Source organism: Neodiprion virginianus, chromosome 2 (genome assembly GCF_021901495.1).
Source record: "Neodiprion virginianus isolate iyNeoVirg1 chromosome 2, iyNeoVirg1.1, whole genome shotgun sequence".
Taxonomy (NCBI): Eukaryota; Metazoa; Arthropoda; class Insecta; order Hymenoptera; family Diprionidae; genus Neodiprion; species Neodiprion virginianus.
In genome coordinates this window covers 29,487,017-29,509,697 of record NC_060878.1, presented here as the reverse complement: position 1 = coordinate 29,509,697, position 22,681 = coordinate 29,487,017, and the positions used below count along the sequence as shown (strand labels likewise).

At 37.5% G+C, this 22,681-nt stretch overlaps 2 protein-coding genes across 10 annotated transcripts; one reads left to right on the top strand and one right to left on the bottom strand.

Moving 5' to 3' along the window:
* Nucleotides 1–816: 816 nt before the first annotated feature.
* LOC124297195 (diacylglycerol kinase 1) lies at nucleotides 817–19,507 on the top strand. Of its 9 annotated transcripts, none has more exons than XM_046747948.1 (20): nucleotides 817–1,193; nucleotides 7,693–7,994; nucleotides 11,114–11,255; nucleotides 11,995–12,119; nucleotides 12,305–12,439; nucleotides 12,511–12,763; nucleotides 12,895–13,056; nucleotides 13,538–13,660; nucleotides 14,045–14,094; nucleotides 14,157–14,231; nucleotides 14,323–14,560; nucleotides 14,651–14,856; nucleotides 15,319–15,492; nucleotides 15,554–15,845; nucleotides 16,044–16,168; nucleotides 16,235–16,522; nucleotides 16,629–16,830; nucleotides 17,392–17,573; nucleotides 17,688–17,772; nucleotides 17,855–19,507. In XM_046747948.1, the coding sequence occupies exons 3-20, from the start codon at nucleotides 11,192–11,194 to the stop codon at nucleotides 17,884–17,886; spliced, it is 2,811 nt and encodes a 936-aa protein (XP_046603904.1). In that variant the 5' UTR covers nucleotides 817–1,193; nucleotides 7,693–7,994; nucleotides 11,114–11,191; the 3' UTR covers nucleotides 17,887–19,507. The 9 variants fall into 9 exon arrangements, with proteins under 9 accessions (XP_046603904.1, XP_046603908.1, XP_046603907.1 ...); XM_046747952.1 differs by having other exon boundaries at nucleotides 7,690–7,994; nucleotides 11,995–12,083; nucleotides 12,538–12,763; XM_046747951.1 differs by having other exon boundaries at nucleotides 7,690–7,994; nucleotides 11,995–12,083.
* LOC124297196 (NAD kinase 2, mitochondrial) lies at nucleotides 18,723–22,627 on the bottom strand. Its single transcript, XM_046747955.1, has 6 exons — nucleotides 22,264–22,627; nucleotides 21,611–21,905; nucleotides 20,689–21,069; nucleotides 20,481–20,565; nucleotides 20,011–20,272; nucleotides 18,723–19,889 (listed from the first exon to the last, which is right to left on the bottom strand). Exons 1-6 carry the CDS (start codon nucleotides 22,298–22,300, stop codon nucleotides 19,657–19,659), a joined length of 1,293 nt encoding a protein of 430 aa, XP_046603911.1. The 5' UTR covers nucleotides 22,301–22,627; the 3' UTR covers nucleotides 18,723–19,656.
* Between the last annotated feature and the right edge of the window lie 54 nt (nucleotides 22,628–22,681).

Genomic DNA, 22,681 nt, shown 5'->3' with positions numbered 1-22,681 from the left:
AAGTTAAACTGAATTAGATAAATTTATTTATTTAATGCCAAAACAAGAATGCAATGATATATTTTCATGACCCTAAACGGTTATAAAAATTGTCGTCAGATTTGAAAGTTTAAAATTTGAGATTCACGTTTATATATTAGTCCATATTTGACCTATGATTTGAAGTGATAATATTATCCCCTGAGACAAATGGGTCGAAAGCAAGAATTTTAACAACTGGTGCAAACGTGAAAGGTTACGCTGATGGGAAATTCAGCTGTTCGTTCGTAACTGAAATTCGAAATACACGCCCGCGAGTTAAACAAACATTAGATTTTACCGGGCGACGCGTTTCGACGTACGTTCAACTTTTGATAGACAGGGTCAAAATACTCAAACTTCTCTTCCGTATGATTAAAAATAGACTTTCCTTCAGACGCTTCGCCTACCCGCTATTCTTGAACATATTGTTCCCCGAGAGCTTTCTCTCGCACCGCGTCGTTATTTAATCCGTGAAATGAATATCGAACCATCAATCCGCTACTCGAATATTTCAAATTTTAAACGAATGTTGATCAACGTCTTCTGCCAATATACCCTCAGACTCGTCCAACGGTAATCTATGGAATGCCGATTTGAAAAGGAAAGAACAAATGAATTTGAAAATAGATCGAAGCACGATTGTTAGCTGGGAATGCGGACCGCAATGGTACTAAACGAATCCTGAATTTTGGGGGATTGAAACAGCTGATAAACCAAAGCAGGTAGATGGCGCCGCGGTTTGTATAGCCGCTAGTACCACACTACGGACTATCGGATCGAGATTCCAGATCGTGTCAGTCGTGCCCGATCCGCGCGGGAGTTAGGGTAGTGTCGAAGATTCGGAGTATCCGTGTACAGAAACCCCGCGAGATGACGATAATCGAAGAATTTCCCGTGAAAGAAGCTCCGTCGTAACAATATTGAAAGGAACTGTAAAAATCCGTCCGACAATTAAACAAACAGTGAACTAATATCGTTTATCGAATTCCCGGCGTACGAGAGAGAAGGACCAGCATCCTTGGTTAGCCGTCGAAGGAACAACCCCTAAAACCTTGACTTAAAATGTAGCATCGTGCCCCATATGCGACTGGCCCACTCGATATAACTGAACGTAGCACCGAGCTGCAGGCGAGACCGAGGACTAGGGAAAGAAGAGAATCATCTCTAATATGGTAACTAAGATTGTAAGAGAATACCTATGTATATAGATTGAAGTTTTCATCCTATCCGTTAACGCGACGCCCCGTTTGCGGTGCGTAGGTACGAAGTAATCATCCAAGCACACCGCAACTATTAAACCGTCGCGACGTATTTACAAAACGCACTGCAACCACTGTATAGCCGATGATCATAATCACCAGCTTAAGCGGTTTAATTGAGCGATCAATCGTGAGTTGCGTACGATACGTCCTCTACGAACGATTGGAAGCAATTAACCCCTAACAATCTATGAGGGTGAAATTTCCCTCCCAAAAATCTTGTACTCTTGGAGCAGACTGCAACGATCGAATCCCTTCAACGTTCATTTTATTCGTTTATCTCAACATAATTACCGCCATAATAAAATCATTTTATGCGGAATCGTTTCAACTTTAATTTGAAAAGGGAAAAAACCTCGCTAGCTTTATCAAAAGCTGAGATATTTAAAAGTAATTGTCCGCCGGGTATTTTTCTATACACACATTGACACGAGCGATATGCGGTTTGGATATTTGCCTATCAGAAGTTAACCCGCGTCCACAATAACCTCACAATTCCATAAACGATTTGAAGATATCGAATAGTTTAATGAAGATCGTCGATACGATTAAATTACTCTCTCTCCTTTCACCCTACAACGAGAGTGCAGGAGCAACGAAGAAAGAGCGAGCCAAACGCGAAAGGGCGAAAAAGAAGGAACGAATCGAGAGAATGTAAATCAATGACGCGGAATATTTCCGCGCGGCGTTTGGGGTTGCAAGGATCGGGAGGGTGGGGGAGAGTTCCGAGTGCCTTTCCGCCCGACCCTTACCTAGGTCAACCAAGTCAGGTTCACAGGTTTCGAAAGGATCGAATCGTCCACTAGGTACGGCAATTCATCTCTGATTCCGCCTGCACTCGCAATCCTGCAAACCCGCCAGGATGACGTCTGCGGATCGTGCCATTGACGATCACCCTCTCCTTTTCTTTTCAATCAAATTTTCAGAGGTCTCAAGCATTGCACCTGCCGTCGTACGCGCACATACGTCTATGCCTCGGCAAAATTTATCAAAAGCTATCTTTAACACCCCCCCACCACCACCCAACTCGCGGGGCGTGACGGCCCCGTTCATCCTTTTCCCTCATTTCAAGGTCAAACCACGCAGGAGCAAGACCGACCCAGAGGGAGCTCTCGGGACGCGATTAGGTACGCGAAAAAGCTCAGGAAGGAGGCTGGTGTGGATTCCTGTCGCTGATAAAGATCGCATATATGTGGAAAAAAAAATAACTAGACACGTTGGCCTGATTTGTGCAAAATCGAATCTTGTCGATGAAATTTTTCTCATTCATCTCGGTTTTTTTACGTGCCCATGTTTTTGCAACACTCGTCTTCCTTCTTCCCTGTCTATTTACGAATTTTTACGGTTTTCAATGACATTTTTGTAGATACGTGTTACAAAGTGTATATCGCGATGCTGCAGTCGTAATTTGGGGGAGATATTCGGGCAGCCTTGGAGATGTTCAATCATTACCGATTTTTACTTCCTTCAATTTTTAAATAACAAGATGTAGGTATTAAAATTAAAATCTTAGGATGTTGATAAAGTTTTCATGTCAATGGAATTTCGATTAAAAGAAATTTATTAGAGAAATCTGTAATTTTTTGTCGCTTAAAAAAAAAACTAGAAATGTGCCGCAAGATAATCTCGAGATCAAACTTCCAAATACAGATGTAGGTATTTGTACCTGTTATCATCTCATACCGCCCCACGAACGAAAATCGTATTCGCCAGCTAAATTTTATTCTTCGTCGATTGAAAACGTCTATTCTCTTCCATATTTGTCAACTGAATACACACGTGTATTCATCTCGGTATTCATACTACGTCAGTTCTGAAGAGGCGCTTCGATCCTTGGAATTTGAAATTTTCGTGTCTCCTTTGTATCCTGCTGGTATTTTACTTTGCCACTTATAATTAAAAAAAGCATCGTGACCCGTTCATCGCAAAGTGCGCACAGCGATACATAATGCGACTTTATCCTGGGATATAATAAATTTTTTACATTTGCACAGGTTATTTTTCTTACACTTGGCGTACTATTAATTTAAAAGTAACACCGCGAGTTATACCCGGCAAGTAAAAATTGTTGGGCAAAATTCTGGTGTGCGAGATGCATTATCGGGTAATAACGCGAAAACGATTGCAAGCGATTTGTATGGCATGGACTGCCGGGGGGGGGGGGGGAGGGGGAGGGCAAGAGGAGGAGGGGGTAAATCGAAAGAGGGAAAACTATGGTGTGGGAGAGTGAGAATGAGAATGCGAGAGGGTTGCTCAGGAGGGAGAGAAAGGATGCGTTACCATGGATACGTGCGAGCCCAGAATAGCGACGATTTGCGTTGCGTTACGTTACCATATACCTACCTATGTATATTCACACACAGGTATGTATGTACCTACATACCTACCTATGTACATAGGTACGTATAGGTATGCGTATGTGTGTAACGTACATACGTTCAAATTACTGCGAGTAAATCGTGTGCCTGTAACATACACATGTACGCATCGTATCTGCTTATACGACTCTTCCAGGGTGCCAATAATAATTGCATCGTTTATTCGAAGTGACCGGTGATGGCCACTGAGCTAAAAATAATCGGCGCATCGATTAATTGAGTCCAAAAAAAATAATCGAACACGACTCGATTGAATCGGTAGAAATTAATCGATTAATCAATTATTTAGTATTTTTTGAAACTGCGCATTTGAAAGCAAAATTTCGTAAATTTCAGTGCGTAGTCTTAATGGCGGAAAAGTTTTTTCATAATTTATACTTGTATTCAAAATATTTATCAACATCAGGTGAAAATATTCATTTATCTTTCACTTGTTATATCGAATGGGTACTTAGTAAGTAAGACAATGATAATAATTGCTACTTTAATCATGCAAATTGATATTGCATTGCGTCGTTCAGGGGAGTAAAAAACAAAAACCGACTTTGCGGAAGAATAATCGACTCGGTCGATTGATCGAGATTGAATAATAATCAATTTTACTCGATTAATCGGGAAAAAATAATATGTTATTCTCGGTCATTCTTAATTCGAACGCGTATTATCCTGTATGTCACTGGTCAAATTTAATACACGCGATTGATGGAATTGAAAATCCATCTTTCGTGTAAGGATATTGAGTATATTGATGGATTTTTACACACCTCTAGATAACTACATATCTTATAATTAAATTAAATACAAGTTTCCTGCAAAATTCTTCGTCGCAACTCTGACAACAAACTTCGTGATGCACCGGTCTAAATTGGCCTGTGTATTTTTTTTTTTACTTCAATATCTTATTCAAAAATAGATTTTCAAGTGTAATTAATATAACCCTAGAAAATACGATTGTCGAGCGTAATTAAAGTAGAAGCTACGTACGTACGCGTAATTATAATGTAACTGTTGACAGAGAAAAATGAATAATACAATGACAAATATTATCGCCACGCGAAAATCGAGAATAACACTTGCGAGCGGTGATCAATGCCTGTCTAAATTACAAATCAACGACTGATCGTAGTATTAGATATAGCTATCGGATATTGAATTTGTTACGGCGAAATATAACAATGTTCGGTCAGCACATCGCGATCATCATCACGGGATTGTATTATAGTTTGCAAAATCTGATAAATATGAATATTTCATAGAAAATGATTAATTTTCAGAGAGATCAGTCGAATCATGTTGACGTTAGTAAGGTTGTTGCAACGATTCACGCTGAGGAAAAACCGTTATTCCGCGATTTTGAAATTGGTTGAAATTCAGTAAACCGTAATAAAACAAAACACTCATATTTTCAAATCTTGGTTCCTTCAAAGTTATTGCAAGAATAAGAAGAAAGATAATTTTTCCCCAAATGCTTCGTTACGATAACGTTGCTATAACTTCAACCTCGTTCAGTCGATTCTGTGCTGCTCTGAAGCAACAAAAAAAGATCCGAAAAAGTGATTTGTGTCTGACGTATGTATGATTTCATTGGTGATTTTCCAATTCCGACAATCGCGATTCAATCGACGCGAAACTATAATTGATCTCTGCTATTCCGCGTGTTCTTGCAAGTAATTTTAGCGCAAGACGCCCGCCCCTGATTGTGTAGCATTTCTACACAACGTATCTAGTTTCCGATCCAAGCTTTGATTCTTGACGATCTAAATAATCATCCTCAAATCGGAAATAAATTATTCCGCATATCTGTAACAAACGTTTTACGCCCGGTTGTCTTCCATTCCCTAAATTCCTAGAATCCCACATATTTTTTATAAACCCATCATTGCTATCCCGTAACAGTTACGAATATATATTTGGATTCACTTCGCAGTTTGTACGTTGCGCAATTTTGCAATTATTTTGCCTCATCCTGGTTTCGCGTGTGTCCATTTTTTTTCTTCTCTTACTCGCAGGCTTCAATTTTAATCTGCGATAGGTGCGCAAAGTTAGGTAGATAATTATTCAACTTTTTACACAAACTACTCGACAATATTTTCGCTTCGTTTCGCGCACGGAAGTTGACGAGTTTTTCTGCCCGCACAAGCTCCACACGTACTGCCTATCTATAAGATTACCATCCCCCCCCCCCCTCCCCCCCTCTCTACCTCCGCACTCCTCATTTCAATCTAGTACTTGGCAAGAATATTCAAAACAGATGGCACCGCGCGGATTGCCCTCATTAACTCGTTTCGATATCCACGCGTTCACGGACTGCAGCGCTTCCCGGTGAAAATATTTATTTTAAAAAAGAATTATCCAAATAACTATAATTCTATTCTTCTACTTGTTAACCAAACCTTAAACACTTTCCCGAAGATTCTTTGTAATAATTATCAGGAAATTTTAGAACAATCGCGTAAGAAAAATGACGGGAAATAAGTACATAGAGGTTTATCAGAAGTGGATAAATTTGCGGCGTGAAAAAGGTAGAAATAAAAATGATGGAAACGAAAAGAGAGGAGAAAAGCTGGCACGCGTAACGTTCGTATACGGAGATACACCGTGTTGTTAATGTGGATTGAGGAAAGATAGGAGAAGGGTTGCGAGCAAACATTGAAGTTGGGTGGAAAATTGGGGGATGAACCTTTGTTAAATTACGTCCCGTGTAAACGCCCACCACTGTCACACGTAGCGCAGCTCGAATATACGATGCTGGATATACTATTAAACGATCAATTACACCCTGGTCCTCTTCGGAATTACGTATCACAGCGACTCGTGCAGGGGAGGCACGAAAGCACGTTGAAGCGTATAGATAAGCTTACAAAATTGGCAATTTCGCTTCCTCGTCCCTTCGCAGGTGATCGGAGAATATAACACCGACAACATTTCACATGGTTCTTTATTCTCTTTGTACAACTCTCTTTAATTTTACCAATTGTACAAGTTTTTCGCCCTTCCAACTAAATTTCGAACCGTGTTCATCGATGGAATGTATTATCAACGGACTTTTTGATACCATATTGTTTGATCATGAGTCAGCCGTCTGAATCAGAAGTTGGGTAAGAAGGAACTGGAATACCCTTTGAAAATTTTTTAGCAGTGTTATATCTGTGCCGATGATGTTAGTTATCAATAAGTTTACCAAAGGTTTTATCATCGAAAGGTTACTGGCTTTTGATTCGGACGGTGATTCGAGTTAGAATCTCGATTCAAGAAGTATTTTCACATCGGTGACTCTGTTTAACAAATCAAAATGAATAAATTTCACGAAGAAAGCGTTACGTAATTTCAAAAGGATTGGCCGACTCTACAGACAATACGGCGGGTTTGAGATTCTGAATTTGAAAAGTTCCGAAAACGCCAAATTCCGAATATTTTGGTGGTGAAACTTGTAGTAAAAATCAAACCTTGACGAAACGTTAAAGTTTCGAATGGTCCGAAATGGAAAGGACAAAGTGCCGAAAAAGCGTAACTCCGATAAATGAAAGTTCCGAAAGCGCGAGAATAAGAAAAATTAAAAACGTGGCAAATCCAAATTCCGAATGATCGAAGATTTTCGGTTCTGTGAATTTCTGGCTTGGTGAAATTTAACCACCCCGATTTTTGTTTTGAATTTTCGATATATTTACGTTCGGAATCCTGATAATTCTGATTTTCGGTATTTATGTTTTTTTACACCCACTCGTTGAGTAAACTACGCTGTGTGAGTATATTTTAATTTTCAGAATTTTTCCTTAGCGAAACTTGTTTTGTAACTTGAATTTTCGGAATCTTGCATTTCGGAACTTTGAGCCGTCGGGTTTCCGACCATTCGAAACTTTGTTGCTTCGTAACGAGTTTGTTATCTTTACTTCAAGTTTCACCGCCACATAATTCGTAACTCGGCGCTATCGTAAATTTTCAAATTCGGAACTTCAACCCCGCCCCGAGACAACGAATATCGTATCCGTCAGTAGTAACACGACGAATGGGTCTTTTCACTTGAATTTCAGTAGTGATCTCGGCGAGGAGGTGGTAGGACGAACCTTTTGGCGATCGGGTGCTGCGCTGGAGAGGTGGATGAATGTTGTACCTGACCTGCAGCAGTGGGCTGAATCCAGGTGTAATTGCGGCGAGGATCAAGGTGTATAGAATGAAGCCGAAGTCCTGCAAGAACGTCGTTCACAGTATATTGTACGCTGGCGTTCAGTCGAAGAAAGCCCACCGCAAGCGGAGCCTCAGCCGAGAGATATGACGGTTTCGGGGAATATTTTAACCTCCGAATAGCGATAGAAAAGAAAGGCATTATCTTATCCAGGTAAAGCGTTCCTTCTCTTAATGTGTCAATTTTTATTCTAGCCAATATTTAATCACCCACATTACGTTGAACCGTAAGACAACGTCACACAACTTGCAAGTACGCGTCAAGGAATTTTTAACGTATCATTCTTCCAAAGTTCGTACGCTTCAAAAGAAATCTGCGAAAAATTCATTCATTTACTGAAACGCGATGTATAACATATATACATACATATACATGTAAAAAATAAAAATTGAACGAATTAAATAGCATCATGTTTACGGTTTGAATCGAAAAAAAAACCTCTTTCTAATATACTACCGAAATTTCCAGCTTGCTAATTTTTTTTCTATACTTATTCAGATTTTTGATCAGGCGAAAATCGCGCAGCTTTGGCAAATTCAAAGGGGGGCGAATCTGTGTGACGTAGCATCGAAGCTCCGAATACGAATCCCTCCCCTTTCTTACGTCACGCGATTAACGCAGGCTGCCGAATGATCCGTGACAGTATCTTCGTCGAAGTCGGTTCTTTGATCCTAAAATATTTATCGCAAGCACTAGTGACGCCAGCCGATCCTCTCGCACGTCTTTTGCGACCAAACTGTTACGGACGGTAATTTGTGTACAATGTGTATACACGATGTAGGATAGTGAGATTTTTTCAACCTCAAACGAAGTACATGTAAATGTTGCGGTACACTGTATGTTCTATGCGTGAATACGCATTCATTTTTCAAACTTTGAAATTCAACTTTTTTGAATTCGTTCAATCAATCGTGTTATAGCATTTGATCGAGTTCAAATTTTCTTTTATCATTGTAGTTTGGGATGAAAAATTACGCGTCTACGGTATGCTTTCGACAAAAATTTGGGATTTACGATTTTGACAATATAACATGTTTCAATGGTACATATAACTTTCACTCTCGTCAATTTCATACAAAGAATTAACCGTGATAAATTCAATTTTTCGAAAATTTCGGATTGAAATTAAAGTACAAAAAAAAAACATTCTTCATACATTGACGATTTATAAAAAAAAACAAATTACGTTTCAAAATTTTAGTATTTGATTATTGTTCTTCTTTAAAATATCACGAATTCATCATATAGTTCTCGCCGACCTGAAGAATTTGCAAAAAAATTGAACAATCTTTCGAAGGACAAAGTTTCAAAAATTCGACGATGAATTATTTCGAAAATTAAGACCGTGCAACGCATTACAATTACGTTTAAAATTCAAAATGCTGCAAAAATTGGCAAAATAATACGATTGAAATCGCTGAAAACATTTCCAGTCACGCGTGTGTATAAAATAAAGGAATGAAACGTTGACCGTTAAAAGTTGAAAGAATAATAATTAACGAAGGCTGCAAGGTGTTCGCACCTGCAGCCATTCGCTCGACCTGTAAAATCCGAGCATTCCCGTCTTCCTGACCGTGTTATGTTTACGCGATCATCGAGCTTGCACGGCAGGACAGCTTAACTGTAGTCTACGGGATGGCTGGTACACTTACTACGTGATCTAAAATTGGAAGATTATTTGTTGATCGTCATTATGGAGCGTATAAGAACTTTTCATCGGCGTTCAAAGTTTGTAAACATGTTCAGGAATCTGAGGCTCTATTTCAGATCCAGTATAACGCCGGTGTGTGTGATGTTACAGAGTTTCACACGCGGCTAGATTATACAAGCGGAGATCTATGCGCTCGCTCGCTGATCAAGCCGAACGATATATTTTGCGAGAATACACAGCGTACATTATCGCTTAAAACATTGCGAATTATACAATCGCTCCATCACTGTTCCAAGTAATTTGTATAAATATTATATATCTTTTTTTTCTTTACGTTACGATTTTTCTCTTGATATCAACATGTCTTTATAGTGTTCATTAATTCACATTTCGTGTATACGATACCTGTAGGTTCCCTACAAAGTGCGTCTTATTGTTAGTAGAAGCCGTGGATTTAAAAGTCATTTACATTACACGATCAAAGTTTTGATTCTCTGGCTGAAAAAAAAAAAACAAGCACAAAATACAAAGTATAAATTTTTTTATTCTCAAAGTCGCTTCACTGTAGATTTCAACCGGTACCAGCTGTTTTTCGCATCAAGCTACTTTGTCGTATTTCCAGTGTCGGATTGGCATCAAATAAATTTTCACCGACAAGTATTCATTCTGTTTTCGAGGCACGAATTACAAGCTCGAACCAAGCTTAATAATTATTGGCATTATTCACGCTCTTTAAGGTTTACGAATAGTTAAATAACGCCCCACTTCATATGTGATTTAATAATCGCATATTATATTCTGTAAATTACACAACTGTTGAAGTTTTTCGAAAAATAAACGCCCAAACTGTTGCTATTCGTTGAAAAGCACAACACCAAATTATCAATTATTAATGTCATTTTAACGCTTTTAATAACTGTAAGGAACAAATTTGTAATATATTATACGCATGTGTTACGTAAAACGCGAGTAAGAGGGGTTGTAATTATTACATGTATATGTATATAAAATATATGATATACATCAAGGTGCGGTGTCTCACGCATATCCATACAACGGCTGTTTTCAACGTTATGTCACGTCTGTCATTTCCCTGCATGCCCCTTGTTTTTCTGCCCTACAGTAACGGTAAATCCCGGTGGAAGCTCGTCACGCAAAAGCCCGTGAACGGAATGGGCAATTTTTGTTTTCCCATATTCCTCCGATGTATTTTTTATTTTTTTTTTTATTAATTTATTTTTTTTTTTTCATTCTTTATATTCATTTATCCCTCTTCTTTTTACTTCCACTCATCACGCAAACGAGTGTCGTCCCGGGTATTACGTGCATGTATTGTAGGATCAGGACAAATTGCGATTACCCTATGACATAAATCGCGTACCATAGTAAAGGTACGTATCGGGGTAATCGTTGCATGAAATCGTTAAATACAAGCCTTATAGTCTTCCGCGTTTACTTGCGATTACCTCTTCCATTCGCGGACAAGGCGTATTCCCGTTGCTCGGGTTGTTCGAGACTTGAATTTATTTGAACTAAAAATAAGATAAAAAATATGTTTGTGCGATAAGCGCGACACATCTTTTAATATCAAATTAAACAGTTGATTTGTTTCTACCCGCAGGTTTGCGGGGCAACGGATTTCAAGTTAAGTGTACTGCCAACGAGACAGAAGCTACGGATTCGCGGCATCGAGGCGAGGATGACACTTCAATGGGACAAACTTTCGCCCGCGGAGTTTCAACAACTTCAGGATCTCGCTGCCTGTGAGTAACGGCTGTTACTGATGTAATAATTAATTAGACAACACGAAACTAAAGTCAGTCGTCTAAGTATTTACACGTTACAGCAATCGAAACTGATCAAGTATCGGTTTATATTTTTTGTTAAATCAATTGAATTTTCCCTCTTTTACTGACGGAATTCAAGAACGATTGACACCCTTTCATTTTCCGCCAGTTGAATTCTTCGTCAAGCTTCATATAACTAATCAATTTTCAATCGAGATAAATTTAAGCTCATCAGACTGGATGAAAATAAAAGTATAGTAGATTCAAAACAATCGGACCATTGCAATCAGAACAGATGATCTGCTGATTGTTTACGAAATTGAAGTTTATAAAATTAGTACGACAATGGATATTCTCGAAAAACTAAATTTATTAAAGTGTAATAAAGCAAAAGATGCTAATAGAAGGTAATTTTTTATTCAGAAAATTGAAAAAATTCAAAGTTATTGTACAATTTTTGTTCCACGATTTTCATCCGTTTCATAACGTTACTAACTTCAACTAATTCCTAAATATTTTAGAGATCAAAGTAGATTCAGAATTAATCCGATCGAATCAATTTATTATAGCTCTTAAATATTGATTACGTGAAAATAATTCTTTCCACATGATCAGTTAAATTTTTTTTGGAACATGTCACGTTAGATAAACGCATCGTCTACTTTGATGATTATGATCATCTAAAGTTACGAAAACATTTTTAATCTCTCTACAGATTCACCGAGGAAACTGCAAGATGTATTGGCCACCTTTTGCGGGTCTACTACCACACCAGGAGGAGTGCAAAAATACCATCCGGACGGGGTGAGGAATTTTGAATACCTGGAGAACAAATTCAGAGTACAGCAACAATTATATTACTATTATTTAAAATTGAAAAATTTGATCAATTCCAGTTAAATTTACTCGAAGTCATCTAACTGTTTCCAGAGATGAAGAAACGAAAATATTGTCACAGCTAACAATGACAGTGAAGCAATTGAAAAAAACTGTAATTGCCTTGTTTTACTTGTATTCTTTCACAGGACATTGATTACGATGGATTCCGCAAGTTCCTTGACAGTTATCTCGAGGTGGGCGCCCCAGATGAGCTGGCCAGGCACCTCTTCCTCTCCTTCGTTAAAAAGGGGCCAAATGCAACGGACACGAAGGCGCTCAAGGTATGAACAATCACACCGAGGATAGGCTCATTTTTGTGAAAAGAACTGGAGTAAAATAGATTTCCAAAAAGAACATTTCGTTACAACGTTGCGTACAGGAAATGGCTGTTCTATCATCGACAACTGCCTGTGCGGTAATAACTTCGCACACGACGTCAAACACCAATGTGAACAGCACAGGGTTGACTGGAAGTGGTGGAGGCGCGTCTGAAAGTCACTGCGGAGGATCTTCGTTTGTAGATAAATTTCACGGTCTTACAGAGAAGCTACAGGCTCTCGGGCACCACAGAAGCGACAGCGAAACTTCTGCGAGAGCTCGAACAGGTAAGAGGGACTGGTTTTGAATGAAAACTGTTTGTGTCGACGTTGAATATCTTTTGTTGCGTACTAACCATCGATTTGGCAAAGGTCTGCATTCAAGTATACCTTCTTCATTCAACATGCATGTTATTCAGGCAGTGTACATCCTATGCTGACTGTAACGCACACGTCGTACAGCTGTCACGACGTGTTGGAAAAAAAAAGCACAGACAGCAGCCCGAGCCACAGCCAAATGTCCCGAAATTCATCCCGAAAATCTAACAACTCCCTGTTCGTTAACAATGGAAAATTAGAAGGTGAAATTAATACTCATATTTTATTAATATCTTACTAACTCTCCTTATCTATCTTAGGTACATTCTTTCAGGGTGCTGTACCTGAAAAATCGGAAATAGCCTGAAACTTGTTCCGCCTATTTACTGCTCAGCGTCTGCATTTATTTGCACTCGCTTTTTTCAAATTGAAAGTACAAATTTTATTGCAGAATCGGGATCAGATTCTTCATAAAATTTACGCTATATATGTATTGATAATTAGTACTTCGAAAACTGTTCATCGCAAAGCGTGTTTTCTCTTGTCCAATACCTTTCCAAGCATCCAATAATTTCGGTTTTGAAACTTTGCAGCAACTCTTTTATTTTCTGTATGTGTGTTTATTTAGAATGTCTGTGACATTTCGTTGCAGAACCAGCTCTGTCTGTATTATTTACACAATAGCGATCATTACGCAGCTCATAGGAAGTAGGTGCTTATAATTAACGTTGCATCATTTTTCAGAAATTAGACACCTCGCCAGGAAACAGAGCATGATAGATGTGCACACCGTCAAAGTTAGCTTGAAAGATATCGTCTGCTACCTTTCTTTGCTCGAAGCTGGCCGACCCGAAGATAAGCTAGAATGTAAGAGTAAAAATGTACTCTATTTACTTTTATTGATAATTGGTGAATCACTTTGGAAATCGGCTAGTCAATAAATAATGCATTTCCTTTTTTTTTTTTTTTACAACACAAAAGTCCCACCTGTTCATCATACTATTCTACTGGATGCACCATCTTTTGTTGAGTAAAATCAGTAAACACGGAGTTCTGCTGACAAGAAGGGAATGTTTCACAAAATTGATGCACCTAAACTGTTTGTACATAATAGAAAGTGTTAATCTCTTCAGAACTTTAGTGATAAATCATTCGATTATTTGGTAGAAGACACCCCAAAGATGATTGAATGAACGTAATAACATGATGTTTTTTTCTAGACTACATATTTTTCTCTCACATTCGTTCTAGTCATGTTCCGGTTGTACGATACCGATGGGAATGGGGTCCTCGATCGAAACGTGAGTAGATAAAACACCGTGAACGAATCCGTAATAATAATGAATAAAAAATTCGTTTCAAGGAAATCGATTGCATAGTAAACCAGATGATGAATGTTGCGGAATATCTTGGATGGGATGTGACCGAACTGAAGCCGGCGAGTATTTCACTGATCCCCAATTTGTGTAATACATGGTATTAATATCAAAATGACAGTAATAAATTTCGGAATGTTATCGTGTCATCAGATTCTACAAGACATGATGATAGAGATTGACTACGATTCGGATGGAACAGTTTCATTAGACGAATGGAAAAGAGGGGGCCTAACGACAATACCGCTACTTGTACTTTTGGGACTAGATTCGCACGTTAAAGAGGATGGTAATCACCTCTGGAAGCTGAAGCACTTCAGCAAGCCTGCCTATTGTAACCTTTGTCTCAACATGCTTGTAGGTTTGGGTAAAAAGGGATTATCCTGTGTCTGTAAGTGCGATGTTGCGAGCATTAAATCTTTTGCAATATAATTCGAGAGAATTGCGTATCATTAATGATACATTTGTCTGCTGATTTTAGTTTGTAAATATACTGTCCATGAAAGATGCGTACAAAGAGCGCCTGCCTCTTGCATAGCAACTTACGTCAAGAGTAAAAAGACTTCTCAAACAATGGCCCATCATTGGGTCGAAGGTAACTGCCATGGGAAGTGTTCAAAGTGTAGAAAGACGATAAAAAGTTACAACGGTATCACGGGACTCCACTGTCGATGGTGTCAAATAACTGTGAGTAAAACTGCTTGGTCTCTTGGTTGGTTTTATATCTTTTTTGAAATTTTATTCTATTACTCTATCAAATATTTCGTAATTATCTACGCAAATTAAAACACTATAAAGAAAATTGGCAATCATTCAAAGAAACCCTATTTTTAAGATTCACAGTTTCTCTTGATAGCTTTGTATTTGTCCGAAAAATATATTTGTTGATTCCCTTGCATTTCTCTTTTCTTTTTTTCTCTGAATGTCTGTAAACTTCAGCGAGTTTGGAGGAAATGAAAAAAAATCCGGTAAAATGTATGGATTTTGATGCAACAAATGTACAGAAAATTTTATCCCATAGTATCCGAAAACGTTCTCTGCGCAGTCTTACAAAAAAAAAAATAGAACATCCACAGAGATTTGTAGAAAAAATTGTCATCGAGATCTGGTAGCGTGAGTTGCTTTTTAGTCCAATTGTACCTCTTTCAGCTCCATAACAGATGCGTTTCTCAAGTCAGAGCCGAATGTACACTTGGAGAATATGCAGCCCACATCTTACCTCCAACTGCCATTTGCCCTGTAGTTATAGACAGACAACGATCGTTGTCCAGGGATAGTAAGAGGGGCAGTAGATATGGTCAAGATAATGCGTCTAGCACATCTGTAAGTATTTAATATATCCTGCATATTATACTAATTCTAACAACGATACCATTCTTCCCAGAATGCCGCAGTTCCCAGGGGAGGTTCGTCCAACCAGCAGCCTGCGATGTCTTTTCAGATAACATTACCACCAGGGGTAACGCCGCTCGCAGTTTTTATAAATCCAAAATCTGGCGGTAGGCAGGGTGAAAAAATGCTGAGAAAGTTTCAGTACATACTAAATCCAAGACAAGTTCACAATTTGGCTACCGGTGGTCCAATGCAAGGGCTCCAAATGTTCAAGGATGTGGAAAACTTCAAAGTTATTTGTTGCGGGGGAGATGGGACTGTTGGATGGATATTAGAAACTATGGGTAATGCTTCCTATGACAAACGAACGTCCTTTAGCCAAATTTCACCTGTCGCTTTATGTGATATAAGCACGAATTTTCTTGTATCCTGATGGTTGAGAAACATGATAAATAGCCTTAAAAATTCTTTGTTTAACAATTTGAAGCACGGAGCATATTTTTTTTTATCATCATCAACAAATGGTTTGGCGTTGTTTTCAGACCATGTCCAGTTCTTACAGCAGCCTGCAGTAGGAGTAATACCACTAGGAACAGGCAATGACTTAGCTAGATGCTTGCGTTGGGGTGGTGGGTATGAGGGGGAAGCAATTTACAAGGTTTTAAAGGTGAGGATTCACTTTCTGTGACTTGAAGTTGCGATATAAAAGTATCACGTTTCATGCTTTTTGTAGAAAATAGAAAAAGCTACGCCGGTAATGATGGACCGATGGCAAATCGAAATGATAGACCAAGATGAAGAAAGAAAACCAAATCAGGATTCCATACCGTACAACATAATCAACAACTACTTCTCTGTTGGCGTCGATGCTGCGATTTGCGTCAAGTTTCACTTGGAGAGGGAACGAAATCCAGAGAAATTCAATAGCAGAATGAAAAACAAACTGTGGTATTTTGAGTACGCAACTAGCGAGCAGTTTGCTGCTAGTTGTAAGAACCTCCATGAAGATTTGGAGATAATAGTACGTATATTATTCTGTATGTGCACTATAATTTTGTACTCAACATTATTTTCACAGTGTGAGCAAGAGTGCCTAAAGGCAAATTATACGTTTTGCTTCCTTTCAGTGTGATGACATTCCTTTAGATTTAGCTCACGGGCCCTCGTTGCAAGGTGTCGCCCTGTTGAACATCCCCTTTACACACGGGGGCTCAAATTTATGGGGTGAACATCACACGAGGCATCGCCTTGGAAAGCGTAGAAAACGTCCAGACAAAGAACTGAGCACTAGCAGTTTTAATTCTGTAGATTTAAACGCAGCTATTCAAGGTGCGTTAACAATCATTTACCAATACTCATAATCAGGTACCAATAGATTAAAAACCGTTCCGTTCACCGGCACCATCTAGTTCTCGTTCCGAATCGCTGAAACTCTTTAAAGCCGTTCACAATTTGCTAACAGCTCATCTGGCTAAGTAAAAAAGTCTATAATCGTGGGGTGGTGCTTATCACGAGTAGCTCCCTTAATTGCGAGCAGCTCCGCCACACCCTTCAATTACCTCGGGAAAAACGCCCAGCCTATTAATAAACCTGTCGCAAAGCGAGAAGCCTATGTGTCTCAGTATACGCTCAAGAATTACTTACAGCCTAGAACAGAATGGCGATAAAATTGGAAGGCCTGTATATGACTAAGAATCTACGGAAGAAAAAATTTCTATTCAACTTTATGCAAATAGAAATAAGTCTATGTACTTAATTTTAATAAATGTGGAAATTGAGAAATTACAAATTGTTGTATTTTATGGCCACTTGGAGAGTAATTATCAATAGCTTGCCTAGCTTTATAAGCTTAATTACTGTTTTCAATTGCATGGAAAATATCTGTTTCAGATATAGGAGACAATCTCATAGAAGTAATAGGTTTGGAAAATTGTTTACACATGGGTCAAGTCAAGACAGGTCTCAGAGCATCTGGAAGAAGACTGGCCCAGTGCAGCAGTGTTAAAATAAAAACTACCAAAAGGTTTCCCATGCAGATTGACGGAGAACCATGGATGCAGGGACCATGCACGGTAAATCTCATTTATAGTTTAGGTTTTTTTTTGCTGTTGTGAAAATCGCGTTGACGGCGCTCTTTTGCAAAATTCAATGTATTCTTGTAATATTGAAACCTATTTTGGTTCCAGATTCACATCACCCATAAAAACCAAGTACCGATGTTGATGGCTCCCCCTCCGGAGAAAAGTAAAGGATTTTTTCGCTTTTTAAAGAGGTAAATTTTTTAATTTCCTCCCTCATAATCGCTGTAAAATATTATTAATTTTTTATTTATTTCAACTCACGTAATGTACTCGGAAAGTTTGCTGTAATTATTATTGTTATTGAGTGTATGGTAAGATTTCACCCAGGATTGAAGGCTACAGATATCGGTAAACCATTGATGGTATTATTTCACAATCGAGAGCGAACTATTGAAATTCATGAATGAACAAATAATGAAAAGTGAGTACTAATTAGATACCATACCATTACACTGATTCAAGTGTAATATATGCCACCTGAAAAATTTATCGACATCTTGTCGTATATAAGGAATTATAAATTGCCGACTCTGCATTTACATACAAATAGTATTATATATACAATATTTACTATAGTAATTTTTTGAACTCTCGCTTTTTTAACAGATTAGATAACCGCAATCAGGTTCAATTTAGTATTTGATGATGTACCAATAGAACAAAAAATTAACACATTCGTTGATAGTACGAGGTCCGTAAACGTCGCTTTATATCCCATAAATGGTAGCGAGATAGTTATAATAGTATAAGCCGTGGCGAATGAAAAACGGTGTTAGTATAAGATAAAAGTAAAATAAAAATAAAAAACAAACATAAATCAAGAAATAAATCAAAAAGAGTTTAGAAAACTCCGTCATATTCAAAAATATATTTTCTAGCTACGTACAGATTTAAGTCTCGGATGATATTTTCTGAATATCTTAGGACTTGTTGCAACCTGTATAGTGAATTAATATCAAAATTAATACTGAACCGATTGATACTCATGAATTTATATTTATATCATCTATAGAATTATAACAAATATAGTATAATATTGAATAATGATAAAACAATTTAAAAGAATAAATAAATAACAATAATTAATCAGTTAAATGAACAAATAAATCAAAATAAGAAACTGTTGTTTTTATATGGATGCAGACCAGCATCCTATTCTGAAGTCTGATTGAAAATAAAACAAAAAATTAACGAAAACACGATAGAGAAAAAAATAATAACGCCTGTCTACAGAACACATTACCAATAGTAAAGCTGACCAGCATTATCACAACTATGGATGCATGTGAGCCGAAGTGTACTGCAATCAAAAAAATATATGCGCTCTGTCTAATTGTGAAGTAAACTAAAAAAAAGAAAAAATAGATGCGCTATGTCCATTGTTGCTTGTTATTCTACGTTTATTGTATGGCGTAATGAAGCAGGACATGAAAGTACAGTTAGGCATAGACTGATGTCAGCGTATTTCAGTTAGGATAAATATCAGTATAATATTAGGAGGGTTGAGATATTTGATGTGGTCACTGGCATTTACACTGTGTGTATCAAGAAATTATTATTTTTTTTTAACAACTTATTTCTCATCTGACATACCTACGTATGTACAAACTATATATACCTAATTCACGTTGCCGAATCTATTTTTTCTATTAGTATAATTCTCTACAATCACGCTTGATAGGTATTATACCTGTAATCAATTAACAAACGTTTACTTTTGTCTTTAGAAATATACAAATTATGGAATGATTATCCGCTGTGTATTTATAGTCTAATGATAATATACTTTTACGTTTTCAGCTATTTAATACGTATTATATTGCATTGTAAATCTCAGATGAAAACGAATAAAGGTGAATAATGAAAGGTCTAATTTAAAACAAATTGTCCGTGAATAACGAACGACTTATATATAAATAAGTATATTCTGAGTTTAAAAAAAAGTCATTTACGCGTACAATATATTATAAAAATTCTTTTTGCTTCTTAAGTATCATTCTTCAACTAACGTCATTTTTTCCAGTTGAAAATTAATTTATTTGGAAATTGTTACTATTTATATTAACTTTGTTCTTCACTCTCTAAGCATAATTGTTCTTAGTGAATCTTCAGGATGGATTTCCATAATTGCAATTGTTCCATCGTTGAAGGGAACAGCGATACCACCATCTAGTACTAGTCCTGCGTCGAAGCAATGTGAACGAATGATCAGCTTCTTGCAATATCCGCGAGATTGAATTCCTTTCGGCGACGGTAACGTTTGTCCCACAATCATATCTCTAATTGTGTATGCAATTTTTGTATCCTCTGAAACCATATAAACTTTAATCTACTTGCAGATAATTAGTAAAAACGATCGCGTGATGATCAACTGAACAATTGAGTTCATTAAGTACAGAGGATTGTTATCCTCACTGACAGTGCTAACCTGCGGGAAACTGCAGTCTCTTATTGTACTCCATTGATATATCCTCAGTTTTTGCACTAGACGCAATTTTAACATTCGCAAGTTTTAGAATGTCGTCAACAACTTGCGGACTCAAACTGTTGATTGCTTTATGCCAAGACGTTGATCCCGTCCCAGTGCTGGCGCATAACCCGCAGCTCTTTACTTTGAACCATGAAATTTCGTCCCCAAAATTCACTTCCAAAGTGCTTGTCCTTGCCGACAGTGATTCACCAGCAAACACCTGACAAGATAAAAACGGTACAATGAATAAATCTTCAGTATCATATTTTGGGCGATACTGTGTACTGACAATTTTTTTGGTACGCGATGAATGCATTCCTTTTAATTTTCTAGCAGCAAAAGCTAAAAGTTTCTATTATCACCGGTGTATTCGATAAGTTATCATCATTTCATGTGGTTCAGTATGTCAGTTTGTTAATAAAACATACTTCATTTAAAGCCAGCCATGGAAGTCGTCTCTCCTTTGGCATCTCTGCTATTGTGTCTGCCTTAAATGCGTCATCCACGTAAAATCTGTCGTAACAAATCGAATCTCGTATTGAAATAAATACTGTTGGTTCAGGACAAAAGAGCAAGATAAATAGGAAAATCACTGCCTCGTGTGATTCAACATACTTTATAAAAAAATTGAGTTACCCAAGGATGTGGTTGTTCTCTGCAGCAGTATCTTTGTCTGTATATTTGACCCGTTGCTTCTCTTCGCCAGCCACTCTCCACTTTTCATGCATATGAAAGGGCGGGTTCCAAATCCCCTTACCCTTGAGGGTAGTTCTAATTCTACTTCGCATGACATAATTGTAATCACCCGATCTGAGAAGCTCAAATATCAATCTTATGTCTCTTGTGTACTTCTCAGGTAGCATCAAATACCCTTCTGACGACGATGGATCAGAATTTATGCCCATTATACGCTTCTTGTTGTCACGTATCAGATTTGATGAGAATAAAAAAGTTCCATCTCCACCTATCGGTAGAATCAGGTCTGCCCAGTCGAAAGTGTTACGATCTATCGTTAACCTGATGGAATGTAGTTAGGAGGTGAGTGAAGAAGAATGTCGTTCAAGTTTAAGTTGTTTAGACAATAATTATGCACGGTAACAATTGTTGAAAAATACGTATCAGTTAGATCACTATATACTAGCGGTCTTTTTATATTCAATTTTTGAACATTTTGAATGTGTAGTTGAAGAAAGAAAATTATGTCCTCCGTTTATTAATTTATCTAATCAGTTTTCATTCATTTCGAGTGTGTCAAAAATATAGTATTGAAGTTTTGATTGACTCTTTTGCTGAAATTTTTCATGTTCAGAGTTACAGATTTGAGTAGAGTCTAATTGACACAGATAAGTATTGGCTATTTTCATCAGAAGTTACAATTACACCAAAGATTTAAGTCAATACTTTCCTTATACTGCACATCTTTTATCTTAATTAAAAATGACATGATATAATAAAAACTCAAGTAATTTTTCATGAGCAAATAGATAAACTATTTTCCTGAATTAGATATTTGATTTACAAGTGGCCTGTGGCTTGCATAATTTTGCTTCATACTTACCTATTTGTTACTCTATATTCAATATTCAATTCTTCCAAAACGGTTCTTGTCTCCAATTCTCTCTTGCGGTCATTATTGTGGCTGGTGATTAATGCGTCATAGTCAGATCCTCTCTCGATGAGTTTAGTCCTAAGTTGAGATTCACTGAGATTTGGTTCACGCAGTTTTTCGAAATAGTAACGTGATACCTTGGTCAATATTAGCACTCGCTTTGGTACAAAACTGGATTCATGACGAGCAACAATTCGAGATTGCCTCCGGAGGAACGCTGAAGTTTTTAAATATTGAAAAGTTCCTGAAAATAAAACGTAGAATTCACACCAAAGTAGATATAAAAAAAAGTAACAGTGGTTCTAAAAAGTGAACGGCGAAGAACAAATTTGTTATTTTTCAAACAATTCATATTTTCAAATAATTTGAAATTCAAATTTCCCCGCGCCATGTCTCATATTTGTATTCGAGAAGCTTGTCTGTGTATCATCTACGTTGTTTGTGACTTAACAAAACGGCTGATCCCTCCCTCCCTCCCGCCCGCCTGTAAACTGTTGCGATTCTTGGGTGCCGTCTGCTTTGGCAATGACAATTGCGATCATAATCTTATAATACGGTTAGGTTCTCGTAATTTATATATAATGTTAAGGGTTTTTACTCACTGCTTACTTTCCTATGCAATAGAGCAAGCGCTGTCATTTTACACGTAAAAAATTATTGAGCACATCAATCTTCGATTACGTGCTTGTAACTTGATTAGATTATTTCATAAAACATTTATAACCTCTGGAGTCTGGATATTGGCCACGCGCAGCAATTGCACACAGCGCTTACGCCTTGGTTAACACGTTATGTAGACGGACTTTCTTGTAGGAAATATTCGTGGTTGTTAAAGTTTATAGGGACTCTACTGGATAAAAACGAAAGTAAACTTCCTGGTGGTATTTTTTATAAAAAAAAATCTATTCTTAAAGCTCAATAATCTGTTATTCGGCTACTATTGGAGTTTACCGTACGACCCTTACTGTCATTAGCATATTTTTAAACTTTTAATATCCCTTACAAGATGAATTACTGCAT

What these genes read in the sequence shown, in the direction of transcription:
- LOC124297195 (XM_046747948.1), top strand. Translation starts at nt 11,192, where the DNA reads ATGACACTTCAATGGGACAAACTTTCGCCCGCGGAGTTTCAACAACTT. An exon ending in ATGTGACCGAACTGAAGCCG is followed by an intron (nt 14,232 to 14,322) that starts GCGAGTATTTCA and finishes TCGTGTCATCAG; the next exon opens with ATTCTACAAGACATGATGAT. An exon ending in ATTTTTTCGCTTTTTAAAGA is followed by an intron (nt 17,773 to 17,854) that starts GGTAAATTTTTT and finishes CGTAATGTACTC; the next exon opens with GGAAAGTTTGCTGTAATTAT.
- LOC124297196 (XM_046747955.1), bottom strand. Translation starts at nt 22,300, where the DNA reads ATGACAGCGCTTGCTCTATTGCATAGGAAAGTAAGCA. An exon ending in ATTGCATAGGAAAGTAAGCA is followed by an intron (nt 21,906 to 22,263) that starts GTGAGTAAAAAC and finishes TTTTATTTTCAG; the next exon opens with GAACTTTTCAATATTTAAAA. An exon ending in GAGAACAACCACATCCTTGG is followed by an intron (nt 20,566 to 20,688) that starts GTAACTCAATTT and finishes TTGTTACGACAG; the next exon opens with ATTTTACGTGGATGACGCAT.